Source organism: Sus scrofa, unplaced genomic scaffold, assembly GCF_000003025.6.
Source record: "Sus scrofa isolate TJ Tabasco breed Duroc unplaced genomic scaffold, Sscrofa11.1 Contig1813, whole genome shotgun sequence".
Classification (NCBI taxonomy): domain Eukaryota; kingdom Metazoa; phylum Chordata; class Mammalia; order Artiodactyla; family Suidae; genus Sus; species Sus scrofa.
The window spans coordinates 73317-95954 of record NW_018084953.1 but is presented as its reverse complement, the minus strand read 5'-3'; the positions used below and the strand labels follow the sequence as shown (position 1 = coordinate 95954).

Genomic DNA, 22638 nt, shown 5'->3' with positions numbered 1-22638 from the left:
CAAGAGAGAGATAGTCACCTGTGTGGTGAATGGACAAAAATGAATTGAGGACTTGAGTGTAAGACCTGCAACCACAAAACTTCTAAAATGAAACAAAGGAGTAAGCTCCTTGCATAACTCTTGGAGATGACATTTTGGATTTGACATCAAAAGCAAAGGCAATAAAAGCAAAAATAAGGAAGTGGTACTACATCAAACTAAAAAGCTTTTGTATGGCAATGGAAACCATCCACAAAATGAAAAGGTTACGTACTGAATGGGACAAAATATTTATGAGTCATATATGTGGTAACAGGTTCAGATACAAAAATACAAAGAACTCATACAATTTAATGGCAAAACTCCAACATCTAATTTAAAAATGGCAGAGGATCTGAAGAGAAAATTTTCCAGAGAAGACATAAAGATGGCTAACAGGTACATGAAAAGGTGCTCAACATCACTAATCATCAGAGAAATGCAAATTAAAACCACAATCAGTTATCAACTCCATTGTCAAAATTACTGCAATCTAAAGAGAAATGGCAATTCCATTTACAAGTGCATCAAAAATAATAATATACCTAGGAGCAAATTTAACCAAGGAGGTACTCTGGATATTATCATCAACCAAAAAAAAAAAAAAATTAAGAGGGAGTTCCCTTGTGGGGTGCAATGGGTTAAGGATCTGGTGTTATCACTGCAGTGGCTCAAGAATTGTTGCTGTGGCATGGCTCAATTCCTGGCCCGGGAACTTCCATAAGCCATGGATGCAGGAAAAAAGGACCTACTGTGCTCATGGAAGCACAGTAATAGTGTTTAAATGTCTATACTACCCAAGGCAATCTATGGAGTCAATGCAATCCCTATCAAAATGCCAATGGAATATAAAATAAACAAACAAGCAAAAAGCCTGAGCTTATAGAAACAGAACAGATTTGTTGGGGGCTAGGAGTGGGTGAAATGAATGAAGGTGGTCAAAAGGTACAATCTTCCAGTTATAAAAATAAATAAGTCCTGGAGATGTCATGCACAGCATGATGACTAGAGATAACAGTTCTGTGTTGTATATTTGAAAGTTACTAAAAGTAGATCTTAAAAGTTATAAGAAAAAACTTCTTAACTGTGTAATGATGGATGTTAACTAGACTTATTGTGGTGCTCATTTTACAGTATATACAAATATTGAATCCTTGGATTGTACACTAAAGCTATATAATGCTATATGTCAATTATATCTCAATTAAAAAAATCACATAGCTGTCTGAACCGACTTAGCACAGAAACTTATGGTGCCTTATAAACAAGCATAATCTCTGAAATAATAATTGGAAAAAAACCTTGTTTATAATTATGACTCAATCCACAAGCAGCAGTTATATCTTGTAAAATACATTTTGTGCAAGAATCTAGAAATTTATGTAATACAGTTGTTGAAAAGTTTAAAAATCATTGGTGTAGCATTGGCCATGGATCTTGAAATTGTTTGAGGATATATTTATCCTAAGGTCAATTCAAAGAAATCATAAAGTAACTGATTATGATCAAAGAATCATATATATCTTTCTCACAATGTGATATATCATAATGCTTATAGAATCTCAAGTAAAATATTGTTATAATATACTCTTGAGTGAAAAATAATTTTTCAGGCATTCCCAAAGTCTTCTGTGGGTAAGTTGCCCTGATTGAGAACCACTGACCTGGTCTATAATCATTTTAAGTCTAACTTCTGCTTCCCTCTCTCCTTTTTTACCTGAAATGCTGTCATTTACTCGTAAAGGCAAATTTACTCTTTTTACCTTCAGCTTCTCTGTATTGCCACCTATCTTTGGCTTATTTTTTTCTCAGATCTGGAAATTGACCTCTTTTGTTGTATTATCTAACAATCTGTACTGTCGATTACATTATTTATTGTCTCCTAACATCTTGCTAGCCACAAATTAATCTTTTCATTGTTTTTTATATAGGTTTTCTACTACTTATGTATATGTTTTCTTCAGTCTCTACACTACTCAATCATAATAGCATAGCAGTCAAATTTTTGAGCCACTTCAAGCTATGCTATTTTCATACTTGCCTCCCTAGTGACTCATCCTGGGCTTAGGCATAGAGAAGGTTACCAATGAATACAAGTCACATTAAAAATAAATCTATGTCTAATATGCGGCACAAATGAACCTTTCCAAAGAAAAGAAAATCATGGACTTGGAGAACAGACTTGTGGTTGCCAAGGGGGAGGGGAGGGAGTGGGATAGATTGGGAACTTGGGGTTAATAGATGCAGACTATTGCCTTTGCAATGGGTAAGCAATGAATCCTGCTGTGTAGCACTGGGAACTATATCTAGTAACTTATGATGGAGCGTGATAATGTGAGAAAAATACATGTGTATGTAACTGGGTCACCATGCTGTACAGTCATTATAGCTGGTTTACAGTGTTCTGTCAGTTTTCGACTGTACAGCATGGTGAAATGAGCCAGAAAGACAAAGACAAATACCATATGACATCACTTATAACTGGAATCTAATATCCAGCACAAATGAACATCTCCTCAGAAAAGAAAATCATCATGGACTTGGAGAAGAGACTTGTGGTTGCCTGATGGAGGGGGAGGGAGTGGGAGGGATCAGGAGCTTGGGCTTATCAGTCACAACGTAGAATAGATTTACAAGGAGATCCCGCTGAATAGCATTGAGAACTATGTCTAGATACTCATGTTGCAACAGAAGAAATGGTGGGGGAAAAACTGTAATTGTAATGTATACATGTAAGGATAACCTGACCCCCTTGCTGTACAGTGGGAAAATAAAATTTAATAAAAAAAAAAAATATATATATATATATATAAAAATAAAAATAAATAAATCTGTGTCCCTCATACATTGATTTTTATTAAACTCTGAAAGAGAAGTTTCTTCTTAAAATACAACTCCAAATCTTCAAAAAACATTCTGGCTTTTCTCATACGCCCTACAGTAAAATTATAATCTGCAGACAAAGGTAGCCTTAATTTCTTAAATATTGTCCCAGGTATCTTAGCTGCTTGAGTTTATCTGTGCCATTCAGTAGTACTGGCTAATATTTCATTTTTTAAGTAATTCTTTTTTTTTTTTTTTTTTTTTTTTTTTTGTCTTTTTGCTATTTCTTTGGGCCCCTCCCGCAGCATATGGAGGTTCCCAGGCTAGGGGTTGAATCGGAGCTGTAGCCACCGGCCTATGCCAGAGCCACAGCAACGCGGGATCCGTGCCGCGTCTGCAACCTACACCACAGCTCACGGCAACGCTGGATCGTTAACCCACTGAGCAAGGGCAGGGAGCGAACCCGCAACCTCATGGTTCCTACTCAGATTCGTTAACCACTGCGCCACGATGGGAACTCCTAATTTTTTAAGTAATTCTATTCTTTTTCAAATAAGAATATTTCTTTCATCAGCATTACTTCAAGTTCACTCTTTACCTTCACTTTCCTCCACTGCATCTTCTCCTCCATTTCTCCTTCCCTCCATCCATCTCCAGTGTTCTTTAAACAATGTCTGCTTTTCTTTTTGTTTCACTGATCTTCATTTTTATAGCTTCAGTTACTAGCTCTGAAAAGGTAACTCTTGCCTTGCATCTTTACTAACTCAACTTCCCTTCTCTACTGTCGGATAGGCAATTTTACCAGAGGATTTAACACTCAGAAGCTTAAATCAGCACCTGACAGGTTTACAGCTCATTTAACACATCAGAGTTCAAAACTGAGTTCATACTTTTTTCTCCTCCAACAAATTCACTGCCTCTTTTAATGTGATATATATTCCTTTTATTAGATGAATGCTCCTTAAATTACCTAGTAAGTTCCTAATAAATGTTGGTTAGAATAGATTATAGGGTAAATATTTAATCACAAACACATGAATAGAGAGGTAAAACTATGCTCATTTATAGGATCTACATTTCAAAAGATGTTAACTTGGAGATAAATAAATATCCTATATGATATGGTAGAGACTAATTGGTATAAAATCCAGGAGGCTGTATGCAAATCATGTTGATTTTGGGAAACCGCCGCTTATATTACCCAAGACAACTTGATTTCTCCTCCACTTACCCTTATTCACCTGGGTAAACTTTTCAGTGATGATGATTCGGCCAAGAAAAATTTGAAGGAAAAAGTTATTTTCTAAAATGCAAGATGAATATTCTATGTAAATAGAGAAGAACTATCCCTGGATTTTTCACCAACTGTCACTGTGAACCTTTATGCTTGTGGAAGGAGGCTGCCCCTGCCTCTCACCATTCCCAGTTCATAGCCCCAGTTAGTGAGACCACTTTTTTTTTTCTCCACCTGTGTAAAAGAATCCACCAAGGAGACACATCTCATCTGTGTTGTGAATGATAGCTAATTAGTTTTCTCTTAGAGCAATGATGAAATACCGAGGGACTCTGAGTATCTCATAAGCAATTAATGTTATGTTGATAATTGCTCAGAAACGCAAAAACAAAATAAGACAAACAAAACAAATCTCCTTAAGAGAAGTTATCAGTTTCCAAGGTCAACTGCTATTCTCAATTTTGAATTGAAACTAAAATTATCATCACTGTTACTCTTTTTATATATGAAGCTATAAAATAATTACAGTGAGTAAAAATAATTACAGTGAGTAAAAATAATTAGTGAGTAATTACAGTGAGTAAAAATAATTACAGTGAGTAAAAATAATTACAGTGAGTAAAAATAATTACAGTGGTTTTTATATTGTGCTTTATTAATCACGTACATCTCTATATATTATGTCTTACCGATCCTTAAAACCTTTTGAATGATGTTACTCTTTTTTATATAAAAGAAAACTGGATAAAAACATAGAAGTTTTGTGACAAGCCCAATGTGACCAAGTAATAAACAAACAAGTATAGACAAAATACTCACACGCTACATCTTCTGACTCCATAATGTTTTTTACTTGAACATAGCTTCATATATGTAGTCTAACTTTTTGAAATGAGTTTAATTTACAAACATGTTTATGATTTCAGCATAGAAGGGCGGCTGGTGCCCCTGTTAGAAATTTAGCAAATAAATTAGAGGAGAAAGAAATGTAATGGAAGTAAAAATAACACAGACATATCTGTAACAAGAATTCTATAGAGGTAAACTTAGAAACATAGTGTAGAATTTAGAAATGTTGCCTCTTCCATTCATAAATGTTATGCAATATAACCCAATATAATAGTGATTATTACTAGACATGGGTCTCAAAAACTATTTTGGCTGGTTTCTCTTGATGTGAGATGTATTTTATGGGAGCATAGGTATCAGTCCTGTAATGATCTTGGAGACTGATCATCAATGAAAGTAAAAATTTCAGTATTCTTATGGTTGAATAAAAAAACTGTCTTCACTGTTATCCTCTCAGAAACTAGCCCAGAATTCATAAGGAGAACAAACCACAATAATCTAAGACACATCTGAAACCCAGAACTGTTAAATAATGGTTTCCAAAACTAGAACAATCAAAGAGGGGGAGCTTGAGATAATGTCCTTTACTACTGAACTCAAAACCTACTGAAAAAACCAACTTCCTCTGAGCACGTGGGAAGACCTGGAGTAAAAAGAAACCTAAACCCAAGCAGCAATAACAAATTACAGCTAGTGGTCTCTTGTTATAGCAACAGGCAAAGGCACAGAGAATAAAGGTTGGCAATATACATTATCCAGGATCTCTGTATGGAGTCTAGGAAAAACAGAAATAGAAATCATGGAAGTAAGTCACTTTTGAAGCAAGTGGTCTATTGTCGAAAGAGTGGAGAGGACAGAGACTACATTACAGCAGATCTAGAGCGGAAAACCTCAACTTTTTAATGAGATATAACTGACATATAACATTATATTAGCTTCAGGTGTACAATATAATGATTCCATGTTGTATATATTGTAAAATGTTTACCATATAAGTCTAGTTAACAGCTACCACTACTCATAGTTATACATTTATTTCCTTGTGATGAGAAATTTTAAGATGCAATACAGTATTATTAGCTATAGTCACTGTGCTGTACTTTACATTCCCGAGACTTACTTATTTTATAACTGGAAAATCTCAGTTGATTGGAGAAAAGTAAAGGCCAAAATAGGTCTCATATGCGTTTAACCTGTGTCTTAGTATTTTTGCTGATCTGGAACAAGGATTTGCCTCTTCTCTAACATGAGTATTTTACAAATAATTGATCTAGAAAAATAAAAACTGAAAAAGTTAATGAAGAATAGTCAAAAGAGAATCAGGGAGTTCCCATCGTGGCTCAGTGGAAATGAATCCGACTTGGATCCATGAGGACACAGGTTTGATCCCTGGCCTCGCTCAGTGGGTTAAGATTCGGCATTGCCGTGAGATGTGGTGTATATGTCACAGACGCGGCTCAGATCTGGTGTTGCTGTAGCTGTAGTGGAGGCCAGCAGCTGTAGCACTGATTAGACCCCTAGCCTGGGAACCTCCACATGTTGTGGGTACGACCTTAAAAAAAAAAAAGACAAGAGAATCAGGATTTTATACAAAAGATTGATTACTGGCCATATGCAAAACACTAGAAAATGAAACCTAGAAAGTAATAGGAAAAGGATTGGCAGATGAGGAACACTCATTACAAAATACTGTGCTGGAGGAAAGAATTGTAACCAACATAAGGTCCTTATTGCTAAAAAGCCAACCATAAAAATGTGACAGACGCTATGAACTATAGCACAAATGAAAGTGCAAAAATTCAAAAAAATATATGGCAAAATAGCAAATAGGCATGTATCATGAACTGGTAGAACTCAGGCCAGAAATATAAGGAAAAATTAAAAACAAGAAACAAAAATTAAAATTATAAAAACAGAAATAGATGCAACTGAAATCCTAGAAGGAAGTAAAGAATGAAGAATTGTTAAAACCAAGAAAAAAATGACCAAGAAAGCATAGCATCAAAATTATAATAAACTGTACTTGACAAGTTATAAAAGAAGATATAGATCTACAGACTAAACAAGTCTCACTTTATTTCAGCTAAAAAAATACTTAATGGTAAAACCCTAGTAAAATTGCTGGACTTCAACAATAATAATCTTTTTTAAAATTGAAATATGCTTGATTTGCAATGTAGTCTCAGGTGTATAGCAAAGTGACTGAGATACATATCTGTATATATATAGCTATGACTATGTATATGAATATATATACTTTTCAGATTATTTTCCATTATAGATTATTACAATATAGTAGTTCCTTGTTTATCTATTTTATATATAGTAGTGTGTATATATTAATCCCAACCTTCTAATGTGTCCCTCCCCTTTTCACCCTTGGTAACCATAAATTTGTTTCTATATCTGTTGGGTCTACTTCTTTTTTAACAAATAAGTTCATTTGTATCATTTTTTAGATTCCACGTATAAGTGATATGATATTTGCCTTTCTCTGTCTGACTTATTTTACTTAGTACGATAATCTCCAGGTCCATCCATGTTGCTGCAGATGGCATAATTTCATTCTTTTTATGGCTGAGTAATATTCCATTGTACATGTGTACTTCATCTTCTTATCCATTCATCTGTTGGTGGATATTTAGATTGTTTCCATGTCTTGGCCATTACAAGAAGTGGGGTGCATGTATCTCTTTGAAATAGAGTTTTCATCTTTTCCAGATCCATGCCCAGAATTGGGATTCCTGGATCATATAATAACTCTATTTTTAGTTTTTTAAGGAACTTCCATACTGTTCTCCATAGTGGCTGTACCAATTTACATTCCCACTAACAGGTTAGGAGGGTTCCCTTTCCTCCACGCCCTCTCCATCATTTATTATTTGTAGACATTTTGATGATAGCCATTCTGATTGATGTGATGTAATACTTCACTGTAATTTTTTTTTAATATGTACATAGTGGTGCTTTATTTTTGTTTTGTTTTGTTTTGTTATTTTTATTTATTTATTTATTTTTATAATTTTTTTATTTTCCCACTGTATAGCAAGGGGGTCAGGTTATCCTTTGCAAGTGAATCAACGGACAAGGGATTCATCTCCAAAATTTATAAACACCTTCTGCAGCTCCATACCAAAAAAACAAACAACCTCATCCAAAAATGGGCAGAAGATCTAACCAGACAGTTCTCCAAAGAAGACATACGGACGGCCAGAAAACACATGAAAAGATGTTCAACATCACTCATTAGTAGAAAAATGCAAGTCAAAACCTCTCTGAGGTGCCACCTTACACCAGCCAGAATGGCCATCATCCAAAAGTCTACAAACAATAAGTGCTGGAGAGGGTGCGGAGAAAAAGGAACCCCAGTACACTGTTGGTGGGATTGTAAATTGGTGCAACCACTGTGGAAAGCAGGATGGAGAGTCCTCAGAAAACTAAGCATAGAACTACCCTTTGATCCAGCAATCCCACTCCTGGCCATCTATCCAGAGAAAACCACGACTTGCAGAGACACTTGTACTCCGATGTTCATTGCAGCACTATTTTCTTTTTTTTTTTTTAATTTTTTTATTTTCCCACTGTACAGCAAGGGGGGTCAGGTTATCCTTACATGTATACATTACAATTACATTTTTCCCCCACCCTTTGTTCTGTTGCAACATGAGTATCTAGACAAAGTTCTCAATGCTATTCAGCAGGATCTCCTTGCATATCTATTCTAAGTTGTGTCTGATAAGCCCAAGCTCCCGATCCCTCCCACTCCCTCCCCCTCCCATCAGGCAGCCACAAGACTCTTCTCCAAGTCCATGATTTTCTTTTCTGAGGAGATGTTCATTTGTGCTGGACGTTAGATTCCAGTTATAAGTGATATCATATGGCACCCACATGTTCATTGCAGCACTATTCACAATAGCCAGGACATGGAAACAACCCAGATGTCCATCGACAGATGATTGGATTCGGAAGATGTGGTATATATACACAATGGAATACTACTCAGCCATAAAAAGGAATGACATAATGCCATTTGCAGCAACATGGATGGAACTAGAGAATCTCATCCTGAGTGAAATGAGCCAGAAAGACAAAGACAAATACCATATGATATCACTTATAACTGGAATCTAATATCCAGCACAAATGAACATCTCCTCAGAAAAGAAAATCATGGACTTGGAGAAGAGACTTGTGGCTGCCTGATGGGAGGGGGAGGGAGTGGGAGGGATCCGGAGCTTGGGCTTATCAGACACAACTTAGAATAGATATGCAAGGAGATCCTGCTGAATAGCATTGAGAACTTTGTCTAGATACTCATGTTGCAACAGAAGAAAGGGTGGGGGAAAAATGTAATTGTAATGTATACATGTAAGGATAACCTGACCCCCCTTGCTGTACAGTGGGAAAATAAAAAAATTAAAAAAAAAAAAGAAAATAGTGCTGCAATGAACATCGGAGTACAAGTGTCTCTGCGAGTCGTGGTTTTCTCTGGATAGATGGCCAGGAGTGGGATTGCTGGATCAAAGGGTAGTTCTATGCTTAGTTTTCTGAGGACTCTCCATCCTGCTTTCCACAGTGGTTGCACCAATTTACAATCCCACCAACAGTGTACTGGGGTTCCTTTTTCTCCGCACCCTCTCCAGCACTTACTGTTTGTAGACTTTTGGATGATGGCCATTCTGGCTGGTGTAAGGTGGCACCTCAGAGAGGTTTTGACTTGCATTTTTCTACTAATGAGTGATGTTGAACATCTTTTCATGTGTTTTCTGGCCGTCCGTATGTCTTCTTTGGAGAACTGTCTGGTTAGATCTTCTGCCCATTTTTGGATGAGGTTGTTTGTTTTTTTGGTATGGAGCTGCAGAAGGTGTTTATAAATTTTGGAGATGAATCCCTTGTCCGTTGATTCACTTGCAAAGATTTTCTCCCATTCTGTGGGTTGTCTTTTTGTGTTGTTTAGGGTTTCCTTTGCTGTGCAGAAACTTTGAAGTTTGATTAGGTCCCATTTGTTTATTTTTGTTTTTATTGTCAGTACTGTAAGAGGTGGATCTGAGAAGATGGGCAACGCCTGATCCTTAACCCACTGAGCAAAGCCAGGGATTGAACCCACAACCTCATGGTTCCTAGTCTGATTCATTTCTGCTGCGTCACCATGGGAACTCTGTGGATTCTTTAGTTTTTGAAAAATTTCACATTAGTTTTCCGGGAATGGGTAAATCCAGATTGTGAAGCAAGTGCTTTTGTCTTAGACATGCAATATAATGTGTTTTTGAACCCCTTTGACTAAATCGAGATGTGTTTTTCTGAACCCTTTTTATTTCCCTATTTTTTCTTTCTTGCTTTAGCCCTTTACTTATGGGGACCATTTAAATGAAATTATTAGCAGTGCTTCCCCATTTGGCTTCACTTCAGAATAACTGGGATATGTGGAAATTTTAGAAATACAGAATCTAATTCCCGTGCCCTCCCCAGAGGCTATATTATTCTCTGTTTATACTGCTTCTCTGGACAATATCATATAGTTTCAGGGCTTTAAATGCCAGCTACATGTTGATGGCTTTAAAATTTATGTTTCCAGTCTTTTCCACTAAGCATGAAACTGGTAATCCCGACCACCTAATTGCATTTACATTTGGATGTCTAACAAGAATATGAACCTAGGAGTTCCTGTGTGGCTCAGTGGGTTAAGGATCTGGCAGGGTCACTGCCGTAGCTCAGGTGGCCCAGGTTCAGTCCCTGGCCCTGGAACTTCCACATGCCATGGGTGTGGCGAAAGGGGAAAAGAGAAAGAATAAGAACCTAAACATGGCTAAACTAGAACTCTTGATTCCCACTGTGCCAAATCTGCTATCACCTCAATCTTCCTAATCATAGTCTATGGTACAAAGATCTGCCTATCACTGGCCAAAAACCGTAGTCATCCTTAATTATTCCTCTGCCATCACCTTGAAAGTCTGAACTAGTCCAAGTTTAACCTGTTCTTCCCATGTCTACTGTTACACTGAGCACCTGCCTTCTTTTTCCTGGATCACTCAATGGCCTCATATCTTGATCCCTGCTTAATTCATTCTCTGCGTGACAGCCAAAACTCTTCCTTTTTTGGGGGGGAGGGGGGCGGGGAACATTCCTGCGGCATGCAGGAGTACTTGGGGCAGGATCAGACCTGTGCCATAGCAGTGACAACACTGGATGCTGAACTGCTAGGTCACCAGAGGACTCTCCAAAAGAGTTCTTAAAAAAAAAAAGCTAAATAAAATATTTTCGTTTACCTGTCTGAAATCTTTCAAGACTCTTATGTACCTAGAACAAAATGTAGACTCCTTGAGATGGGGGCCAACCGAGATGGCAACAAAGGAGATTCCTGAACTCCACTCTTCCCATGGACACATCCAATGTGCAACAAGACAGAGTATTTATCTCTGAAAGAAATCCAGAAACTACTTGAGTGACTTCTCTACACCTTGAGTGGATGAGAAAATACTCACGTTCTGATGGGTGGAAATGATTGAGACACCCCCTCACCATAGCTCCCCCCTGCCCTGCCCTGCCCTGGCAGAGCACTATACAATTGGGAGAAACTCCCAGCTCCCAATTCCTCCCTGAGGAGCCCAGGGTTTGGACCCCATAAATGTCTATATTTTTTGGCTTTTTTTTAGGGCCACACCCGAGGCATATGGAGGTTCCCAGGCTAGAGGCCAAATCGGAGCTACAGCTGCCAGCCTACACCACAGCTATAGCAATGCCCGATCCAAGCTGTTTCTGTGACCTATACCACAGCTCACAGCAACACCGATCCTTAACCCACTGAGCAAGGCCAGGGATTGAACCCTCAGCCTCATGGATACTAGTCGGATTTGTTTCCACTGCACTACGAGGGGAACTCCAGAACCGCATTTTTAACACCCCAGCTTTCAAGAGTTCCATCTGAGGGATGGACCCTCCAAACTCTTAACTCTGAAAGCCAGTGAGACTTGCATCCATGAGACCCTCAAGACTAGAGCAAAGAAAGAGGAGTTGTTAACAGATGTAGGAGATGTGACTCATTCTCCTGGGTTGACTGTTGAGGGAGCAAACAGAAAAGCTGATCTCCCAGGCTTTCCCTGAAAGAGGCCCATTGGCAAACTTTAAAAGCAGCTGCCCTAAGGGTCAGGCTTTTAATTTAGCCCACATCTGGTGGCTGGCTGTGATCGGCCCCAGAGACTGGGGAAACTGGTAGGCACCTTTTCTGCCATCTCCCAGTAGTCCCCTCCAAATCACCAGTATCTCCCTGGAAGGAGCTTGTATGCAAGTAATGTGCCTCAGAAATTTCACCGCGGCCCAAGGGACAGGTCCCTAGATGGGTAGGCTCTGATGACCGATGGGCCTTACATTCGTGAATCCCACAGGACTGTAGCAAACAATGTTATACGATTGATATATGACACTGTGTATGTTCAAGATGTACAGTGTTACATTTAAATATAACATTATAATTACCACCATAATGTTAGCTAACACCTCCATCATGCCACATAATAACCACTTCTTTTTTTGTGATGAGAACATTTAAGACTTAGTCTCTTAGCAGTGGAAACATTTGTTTTGAATATGGTTGACTATAATCACCATGCTGTACCTTAGATTTCCTGAACTATTTAACCTTCTAGTTGTACTCTTAAACATCTCAGTTCCCCAGCTCTCTAGCCCCTGGCAGCCAGCATTCTACTGTCTGTTTCTAAGAGTGTCTGTTTTAGAATTCACGTACAAGTGGTAATGAGTAGGATTTGTCTTTCTCTGCTTAACTTCTCTGACTTAGCATCCTGACTTCAAAGTCCATTCATGTTGTTGCAGATGGCAAGATTTTCTTCTCATAGCAGAATAACATTCCTGTGTGTGTGTGTGTGTGTGTGTGTGTGTGTGTGTGTGTGTGTGTGTGTGTGTGTATGTGTGTGTGTGGTATCACATCTTCTTTATCCATTCACCCACTGATGGACATAGAATGGGCTGTTTCTATGTATTGGCCATTGTGACTAATGCTGCAATAAACATCGAAGTTCAGGTATCTCTTTGGGATCCTGTTTTCATTTTCCTTGGCTATATGCCCAGAAGTGGAATTGCTGTGTTATATGGTAATTCTATTTTTAATTAAAAAACCCCTTCATATTCTTTTCCATAGCGGCTCAAACAATTTACATTCCCACCAACATACACAAAAGTTCCCCTTTTCTCCACATCCTGACAAACGCTTGTATTCTTTGCCTCCCAGATGCTAGCCATTCTACTAGGTGTAAGATGATATGTCATTCTGGTTTGGATGTGCATTTCCCGGATGATCCGTGAATTGAGCACCTCCTCATAAATGTGTTGGCCACTTGTATGCCGTCTTTGGAGAAATGTTATTCACTTCCTCGGACTGTTTTTCAGTTGGGTTGTTTGTTTTTTGGCTATTGAGTTGAATGAGTTCTTTATATATTTTGGATATTAGCCTCTTATCTGAGACATGATTTGCAAATATTTTCTCCTATTCTGTAGGTTGCCTTTGTGTTTTGTAGATTGTCTCTTTTGGTTTTTCGTTTGATGTAGGCCCATTTGTTGATTTTTGCTTTTGCTGCTTGTGCTTTTGGTGTTATATCCAAGCATTCTATTAAAATGGTCTCTTTTCTGGTTAGTTTGGTCCATTCTTCCAAAAATCTGTATTTGTTGGTAGTGCCAGGAGAGATTACGGTGGTGTTTGCTTTTTTTTTTTTCCCTTCCAGAATTTGATAGCACAATACATTTGATAAGACATTTATATTTCTTCCATTTCCAGTTGTTTTAGTGACAAATAATTCACTAGAATATTCCTTAGGAGTCTATTTAGGTGATACAAGCCCAAATTTCATGGATTAATTTTAAGTTCTGATTGGCTTTATTAGGTGATTCATGAACTGAGCACCGTCTCACCCAGGGGAATGGGTAACGTCTCCTACATCTGTTAACAACTCTAGAAGGGCATTACAAGGGGTTTTACAAATAGGAAAGTTTTTATAGGAAGAAAGGTGGGGTAAGGGAATTAGTTAATAGCCAAAGAAAAGTAAAGATTTTTTTTCATGCCAGAAAAATCTTCTCTTTTGGGGGGAAGAAAATGGCAAGGGTTTTATCATGCCGGTTGCCTTTTCTTCCTCTGGGAGAATGGAGAGGGCCCATGTGACAGATTATACCTCATTGGTGCTGACCAGAAAGTTCCACATACTGGTTGATTAAGATCACATTGGTGGTGAAGGTTGAAACTGCAGTTAGGTTAGGTATTAAATCTAGATTTGGTATCATGGACTTTAGCACAAGTGATGTCATTTTGGGCCTCTGGTTTTCCTCTTTAACACGGGGAACTAGAAACATCTTCCAAGTCACCGCATAAGAGAGAATTCTTGTACGGTTTCTCTATATCAACACCTCGTATATTATTGCCATTTTGATTTTTTTGGATTTTATAATTATTATACTTTCTTTAGGAGACCTAAGTTTCATCTTACCTATGCATGTCTCTGAAACAAACCTGAAAAAAAATAATTGCACGGATTTTTTTTCCATGTATTTGAGTCTTGTAGTAATTGGGAACAGTACAGAAGGATTTTTTCTTCAAAATTAATCTTTATATTTCCAATTTGTCATAATGTCTGACATTATGTTAGGTACAATGTTTGGTACCTAAAGTAATTTGATTTAGATTTAATATGTCTGATCATTGTGATATGTAATTTCTGGTTAATACATCTACTAGCCAGACATACTTGCCTTTCTTTGCAAAATCAAAACAGTAGATACACATGAAAATTTATGGCAGTCCATCAGTTTGTGTATTTACGTAACATCAAATTGCATGAAATGAATTTCATATGGGTGTTTGGATTTAGTGGTATTGAAAGGGCATTGATTTAATGATTTTTTTTTGAAAAGTCATTGATTTCACGATTTTCTTTTTTTTGGGAATCATTTTCAGGCAGAGCTACTTGATTAGTGAATGTTGTTAGTGGAAGGAATATTAAATAATACATATGTTCTTTTCTTTATGATATTTGTCTTAAATTTATTTCAACTTTTATTGAGACATCAGTGGGACATATAAAATTGTATTGGTTTTAGGTGTACAATGTTATAGTTACTATAATGAGTTAACTTTCATCACCACACACAGTTACAATTTTTTTTTTCTTGTGGTGGGAACTTTTAAGTTTTCCTCTTAGCAACTCTCAAATAAACCACATAGCATTGCTAAGTACAGTCACCACGCTGTATGTTACATCCCCGGGACTCATTTATCTTATAACTGGATGTCTGCACCTTTTGACCACCTTTGCCTATTTTACCAATTCCCATTTGTGGAGCAGGGTGGGGCCCTGCTCTCTGGCAAGTACCAATCTGTTTTCTGGATCAATATGTTGAGTCTTTTTTTAGATTTGACGTGTATGTGAAGTCATATACTATTAGTCTTTGATTTATTTCACTTAGCTTAAGGCTTTCAAGTTCCATCTTTTTTTTTTTTTTTTTTTTTTTGCAAATGGCAGCATCTCCTTCCTTTTTATGGCTAAATAATATATTAATATATTATTATTTACATAATTGCATAGATTTTTCAGGTGTTTACATCATATTAATCATATAATAACTATGGATATATATACATATATATATATATATACCGCATTTTCTTTATCTGTCATATTTCTTTGCTAAAGCAAAAGCAGTGGTTCCCAAATGTTGACCATATAACATTTAAACACACAAGGTGATTTCTCATAATACCTTTCACACAGTGGGCATTTCATTCATGTATTCTAATTTTTTTTTTTTTTTTTGGTCTTTTGTCTTTTGTTGTTGTTGCTATTTCTTGGGCCGCTCCCTCGGCATATGGAGGTTCTCAGGCTAGGGATCGAATCGGAGCTGGAGCCACCAGCCTACGCCAGAGCCACAGCAACGCGGGATCCGAGCCGCATCTGCAACCTACACCACAGCTCACGGCAACGCCGGATCGTTAACCCACTGAGCAAGGGCAGGGATCGAACCTGCAACTTCATGGTTCCTAGTCGGATTCGTTAACCACTGCGCCACGACGGGAACTCCCATGTATTCTTATTGATTGCTCAATCTGGTTTCTGTTTATCAACACATTTTTAATCTCTGAGGCTTTTTACTTATATTCTTTGTTCTAAGAGACATCTGTGCTGGTTTTTAGCCTCCATGACTTTACCACACCCTATTCACCTTGATGTTTTCTGCTGTTTTCAGATCTTATAGAACCTTTAGAGTTCATCTCAAGTGCCATCTACTTCATAAACCTATTTCCGTTTCCTCCTAATCAGACTTATCCATTACTTTTCTGAGAGCCTTTGTACTTTTTGCCTGTGCAGAATAATTTAGCACGTATGGTTAAGTCGTTGCGGGGTAGATTCTAATTATATTATGCAATGTTGTTTTTTCAAATAGATAAAATGGTGTTACTTTTGCTTGCATATATAGATTCACATTTAAACTTATGATACAGAGATCAGGAAGCACGCAATTAATTCTGTCAATCAGATTCATCATTTGCTTGCCTTGAAAAGTCTGCTGGCTCCAAGTGACAGTGCTCTGCCTGGCCCCCAGCACTGTCCCAATTTGGAAAGTCTCTCCGCTGCCTACACACACACGAGATATCCACTACTGTTTGTTCTGTGTAGAGACAAAGATTGTGAAGCTAAGTTTAGGCAACCATTGAAAGAAGTGGCAGGAAAATAGGGAGATCACTTTAATATCCATTTTAAATTAAACACACAGAGGCTTGGAACAAATTAAGTAATTTTTTTCTCAAGTGGAGAGAAATTGAGGTTCAATGACTGGTCTTCTGAGTCCTAGTCTAATGTGTTTGTATCATACAATTTTTCCCCCTCATTAATCTTTTCTACTTCTGCAAGAATATTGACACTGTGCTAATAGAGCATTTAAGTTAGATGAGCTAGAGCATCTGTGGTAAACTCTCATGGATGTTGATGTGAGACTCAGTTAGGAAAGTAACCTTTCCTCAAGGAGAAAATTAGATTTAATTACGATTACTCTTACTATTACGCTTACATTTTTCAAGCGACATATTATTCCACAGTGTGATATCAGGCTGACTAAATTATGGAAGTCCTGATTAGCTTATAGAAGTTCAGTGTCTTGAAAGGATTTATTGTAATTTAATGTAAATTCCAAGTATATACCCATTAATTGTGAGAAATAAAAGGGAGGTTAAGTATTTGAAATTTTGGTTCAATTTGCAACCCAAATGCCAAAGACTGGAAAAGAAAATAAAAGTAAGTGTAAGCAAGAAAACAAACAATGATGAGCATAACCTGTAATTTTCTCCTGAGTCCATTACTATTGTGTATTTTGTGTGCTTGGATAATTGAAGATAGCAAAGTCTTAATGCATTTTCTAGCCCTATTAATTATAGATGGTACTAAGCTAAGAGCACAGAACTTATGTACTCTCTGTGAACCTTTTTTTGTGGGATGGTGAGCTGTTTCTGAAGGCAACTCTAAAAAGGTATTATGTGGACCATAAGAACGTCGACACTATTCTTTATCAAATTAAACATGTTTTATGTGAGTCATTATTGTCGTTCAGACTGGGGAAGTGAAAATTATCCAAAGACTCCTCCTTTCTTTACATTTCAAGAATTGTAATGTGATAGAGGAGAAAATATTACCTTTTCTTTTACTTTTAAAGTCCAACAATGTATCCAAAGTTCCAAATCCATCCAGATTATAATTATTAATAAGGATTACAATTATTAAACAAAGGCGTCTTTTAGAGATAGGTTTTAGATCATAGAAAAATACCAAAGTTTTATTCATCATCACATTTTCCCATAAAAATATAAACATTATACCATGATATAGGACAATGAAAATATTTATTTTATGAAATTCCACTACATACACGTATTAGTACAATCCCTCAAAATTTATGTAAATTCCATGTAGATTTATGTCAAAAGCCTAACTCACCTCCAACTTGTCATATTTTCTTTCCATTGGGATTGAGACAATGATGAAATAAATCTTTCATGAATGAATGAGAAATGAGTAAGCCTTTTTTGTCACCTTTAAAATCCTTTAATTTGTGCCTTCTCACTCCTGTGTATCATGATAAAGAGGTAGATAGGCTTAAGTAACTTAGAGCCATTACTCAAGATAATGATATTGATGTCATGATTAGAAGCCAAAAAAGGTAGGGTGGTTATATTGTTTGCATCCACAAAGTGTTTGCATCCACAAAGTGTTTGCATACAAGAATTATTACATAAATCGATCTCTGTGATCTAGGGATTACTTGCCTCAGTAAAAATGAAAGTTAGATAACCTTATTATTGCCTCCATCACATTAATTTTTTCTATGACTTCCAGGTCCTTTTTGATTTAGTAGATTTGTGATCAACTCTCATCAGCTTCTTCAGTGCCTCCTTCATGTCTTTATTCCTTAAAGTGTAAATGAGGGGGTTGAGACTTGGTGTGATGATGGTGTAAAAGAGGGTGAGAAACTTAACCCTGATCTTTGGAGGCACTGTTACCTGGTTGTAGGTATAGGTAGATAATAGCTCCGTAGAAGATAGACACCACGGTGAGATGAGATCCACAGGTATTGATTGCTTTCCGCTGGCCTGCCCTTGACTTCATTCTCAGCACAGCTTTGGCAATGTAGCCATAGGATATAAGAATAAGGATGAGTGGTGTAAGGACAATGGCGATGCCTAAAGCAAAAACAGACAATTCAACTGCTGTGGTGTCTATACACGCTATCTTGAGCATAGCTGGCAACTCACACAAGAAATGATCCAGAAGGTTGTTTCCACATCTAGGCAGATTCAGAGTGAGTGTACACAGTACAACAGAATTGGCCAAACTAATGCTCCAGACCATGATAATCATCTTGAGACATAAATGTGGGTTCATGATTACCAAATAATGGAGGGGCTTACAAATAGCTGTGAAACGATCATAGGACATAACAGCTAGGAGAAGGCACTCGATGGAGCCCAACCACATATAAACATAGAGCTGAATGACACAGCCCCCATAGCTGATGGTCTTATGAGGCCCCCACAAGTTAACCAGCATCTGAGGGACGATGCTGGTTGTGAAACATAGGTCTAGGAAAGATAAATTCCGGAGGAAGAAGTACATTGGTGTGTGGAGGTGGGAGTCCAGGAGAGACGCAAGAATGATGGCTGTGTTACCGACCAGTGTGATCAAGTAGAAGGTGGCGACAACTCCTGACAGGGCCATCTCCAGTTTGGGATGGTCAGAGAAGCCCAGCAGAATGAAATCATGCAGAGAAGTAGAGTTTCTTTGGCCCATAGTCCTTCAGTGCCCAAATCCTAAACTGATTTTGGGGTTGGAGAAGGAGAGGGAGGAGAGGGTAGGAGGAAGAGTAGGTGGAGGAAGAGGAGGAGGAGGAGAAGAAGGAGAAGGAATGTGTCAACATAGAGTAAAAATTTGATGAGATACAGAAGTAAACAAGGTAGAGAATTTATACAAATAATTGAAAAAATTAATGGTACAAGTAAAAATTATGGCCAAGTAAGTCTGGTATTTGTCGGTTCTTTTAAAGTAATAAATTTAATATTATATTTTTATCTAGATGACCTTAGGGAGTTCGCTCTTAAACTTAGGGTCTGAATTTTCTCATATGTCAATCTGGAAGTTTGGACTAGAACTTTTTCTAAAATAGTGTGATTGTGTGATTATCCATAAAACTCAGCTACTTGATGTGGGAATATTATTCTTTAACTGAGTTAGTGAATTCACTTATTACATCTAATTATTTGGCTTTTGTCGGAATGAAGGATTAGTCTTCTTTTCCATTAGTTATTTACCAATGTGATTTACACCTTTGCTTTTCTGATATATTATGTAGTAGATCTGGCATGATTCCTTGGTACCTTTATCTTTCTCAACTCAGTACCTAGTTTATCACCCAAACTGGTACATTTGAATTCAAACATATTTGTTAACCATCCTCTCACTTAAAAATATGTCCTCCATCACTATGCTAATTCAAAAAAGTACCATTCTGGTGAGTGTTGTTGATAATGAGGAAGACTGTACATGTGTATGGGGAGGGCATAAATGGGAAATATCTGTACCTTTCTCTCAATTTTGTTGTAAACCTGAAACAGCTCTACAAATAAAGTTGAATAAAAAGATAGAAAACTTAGAGAAAAATATATGAATGAAAATTAAATTTAAATATCAAACTGGTGACACTTTCTCTCTGTATAGTACCAAAGTTGTGCTTACTGTTTGTTATACCATTTCAATCTATTTCCTGAATATTATGAAGAAATTGCTTCAAACTATGGCCATGATTCATAAGTGGACACATTTATAAGACTAAGTGGTATGGCTGAGACAGTTGTATTGAGAGAGTCATTTGGTGATTTCCTCAGAATTAGCTTCCCAAGAATTATTTGAGTCTAGGTTCTGCCATTGACCAAGATGGATAGTAAGAAAAAATTAACTTTCTGAAATGTATTACAAGCTTTTATACACCATTAGAATTATATATTGTCTGAGCAGGGGGGTGAATTAATAATTAATGATTACTTATTTTGATAGGCATATGTTTTATGTAACCTCGAATAAGACAGAACTTCAGTTAAAATTATATGAATGCAAAAATGAAAATTCTTTTAAAATTAAAGACAATACCATACAATTAATTTCTTAACTATTTCAATTATTCTTGTAGCCTCGAAAGATTAATTTGGGAAGAGAAAATACCCATCTATTAAAAATCTCCCATAGGAAATCTCCCCGTAATTTTTCATGCTCATTGTGAGATTTAGAAATAGATCAAAAATGTGAATCCTTTCTAGCTCTTCAGTCTTCATGAATAAAATATTACATTTCAAGCCTTCATTTTCAATTTAATCTACATTTTTCTCTTTTTTAAACTGCTGAATCAAGGAGTTCCCGTTGTGGCTCAGCTTGTTAAAAATCTGACAGATATCCATGAGGATGTGGGTTTGATCTTGGTCTTGCTCAGTGGGTTAAGGAAGAATCTGGCATTGCTGCAGGCTGTGGTATGGGTCACAGATGTGGCTTGGATCTCGCATTGCTGTGGTTGTGATGTAGACTGCAATTCTGATTTGACCCCTAGCCTGGGAACTTCCATATACCTCAGGTGCAGCCAAAAAAAAACAAACAAATCCAGATGATTTCTCTGAAATTTCTCTAGAGAAAGAAAAATAAAAAAAAAATTAAAAAAAAAGGAAAAATAAAAAGAAAAAAAGGAAAAAAATGCTGAATCGAAATGTCTGAAATCACAAATCAATAAATAACATTAGGATTATAACTTTTAAAATTGTAAATCACTATGCCATATACGTGAAACATGTAATATTGTACACCAGCGATACCTCAAAAAAGTAATAGCATCATGCCCTCTACTTACAATAGAGAATAAATTTTTTTTTTTGTCTTTTTGCCATTTTCTTGGGCCGCTCCCATGGCATATGGAGGTTCCCAGGCTAGGGGTAGAATCGGAGCTGTAGCCACCGGCCTACGCCAGAGCCACAGCAACGCGGGATCTGAGCCGCATCTGCGACCTACACCACAGTTCACGGCAACGCCGGATCCTTAACCCACTGAGCAAGGGCAGGGACCGAACCCGCAACCTCATGGTTCCTAGTCGGATTCGTTAACCACTGAGCCACGACGGGAACTCCAAGAGAATAAATTTAATCTTTCCTCCATAATGGAGATAAAGAGAATTTCTCTTCAGAGGTTTACAATATTTATTTGTTCTAAACATCCTGAAAGTCAGCAGGATCCTTAGTCTTTGTAGTTCCAAATTCTCTTTCTTTTACGTCCCACAAATTGTTTTACCAACTTAGACACACTATTTTCCAAGAGATATTAAAGAGTAACATTACTGTGATCCAGAGAACGTTTCCCTGATGTTGTACTTTTTGACCCGTGTGGAGCCCACTCTGTGGAAACCAGATCCTGGTTAAGCATTTGCTCTCCGGGGCTGCAGCTTTCTCCTTTTTTTTTCCTGCAGCGCCACTGCGAGTTCTGTTTTTTTCCTGATGTGTGTTAAAATATAGATTCTCGACAGGACTCCTCCTTCTTGAACATGTGACTTCGAGGAAGGGGAGGAAACGTGTCAGAAATTCTTACTACTTGTTCTGACTTTAAATCAGCTTGCAAATAGTCTTGGTCCCAGTGAAATATTAAAAAGCAACCATTAATTCAAAATAAGAATAAAACAAAACCCGACCTCAAGAAAGGTTTCAAAGCCATCCAGACTACATCCCATTGATTTCAGTAGAGTGCCACAGAAAAAAAGCCTGTAAATGAAACAGCTGGAGAATTAGAAGATATTCTGATATTTCACTAAGAGAAATTTAATAGATGCAAAAGTTATTCACTGACAGAAAAGCATAAGATAGGGAATGAGGAAAATGTCTTTTAGACATTTTTCTCTAGTAGTGAATATGTTACAAATAAACTTTTCTGTTAGAGTGTGCATTTCCAATACTCAAATTATAGTATGTGTTATTTCTATAAAATAATCCTACCATTAATAGTACATATTGATTTGGAAAAAAGTTGCTGGAGCGTATCATTTAAAAAGTTACTGGAGCGTATAAAAAAGATATCTGATGCCTGAGGTTGAATAGTAATTTTATGAAAGATATTCAATCTGCAAATCCCTAAATAATAAGTTGAGGA

At 37.1% G+C, this 22638-nt stretch overlaps 1 protein-coding gene across 1 annotated transcript; it reads right to left on the bottom strand.

Annotated features, from left to right (window-relative positions):
- Positions 1–17698: 17698 nt before the first annotated feature.
- Positions 17699–20871, bottom strand: LOC110258293 (olfactory receptor 2W1-like). Its single transcript, XM_021081459.1, is given in 2 exon segments — positions 17699–18443; positions 18445–20871. Coding segments are annotated over 2 exon segments (963 nt in total). The 5' UTR covers positions 19258–20871; the 3' UTR covers positions 17699–18293.
- Between the last annotated feature and the right edge of the window lie 1767 nt (positions 20872–22638).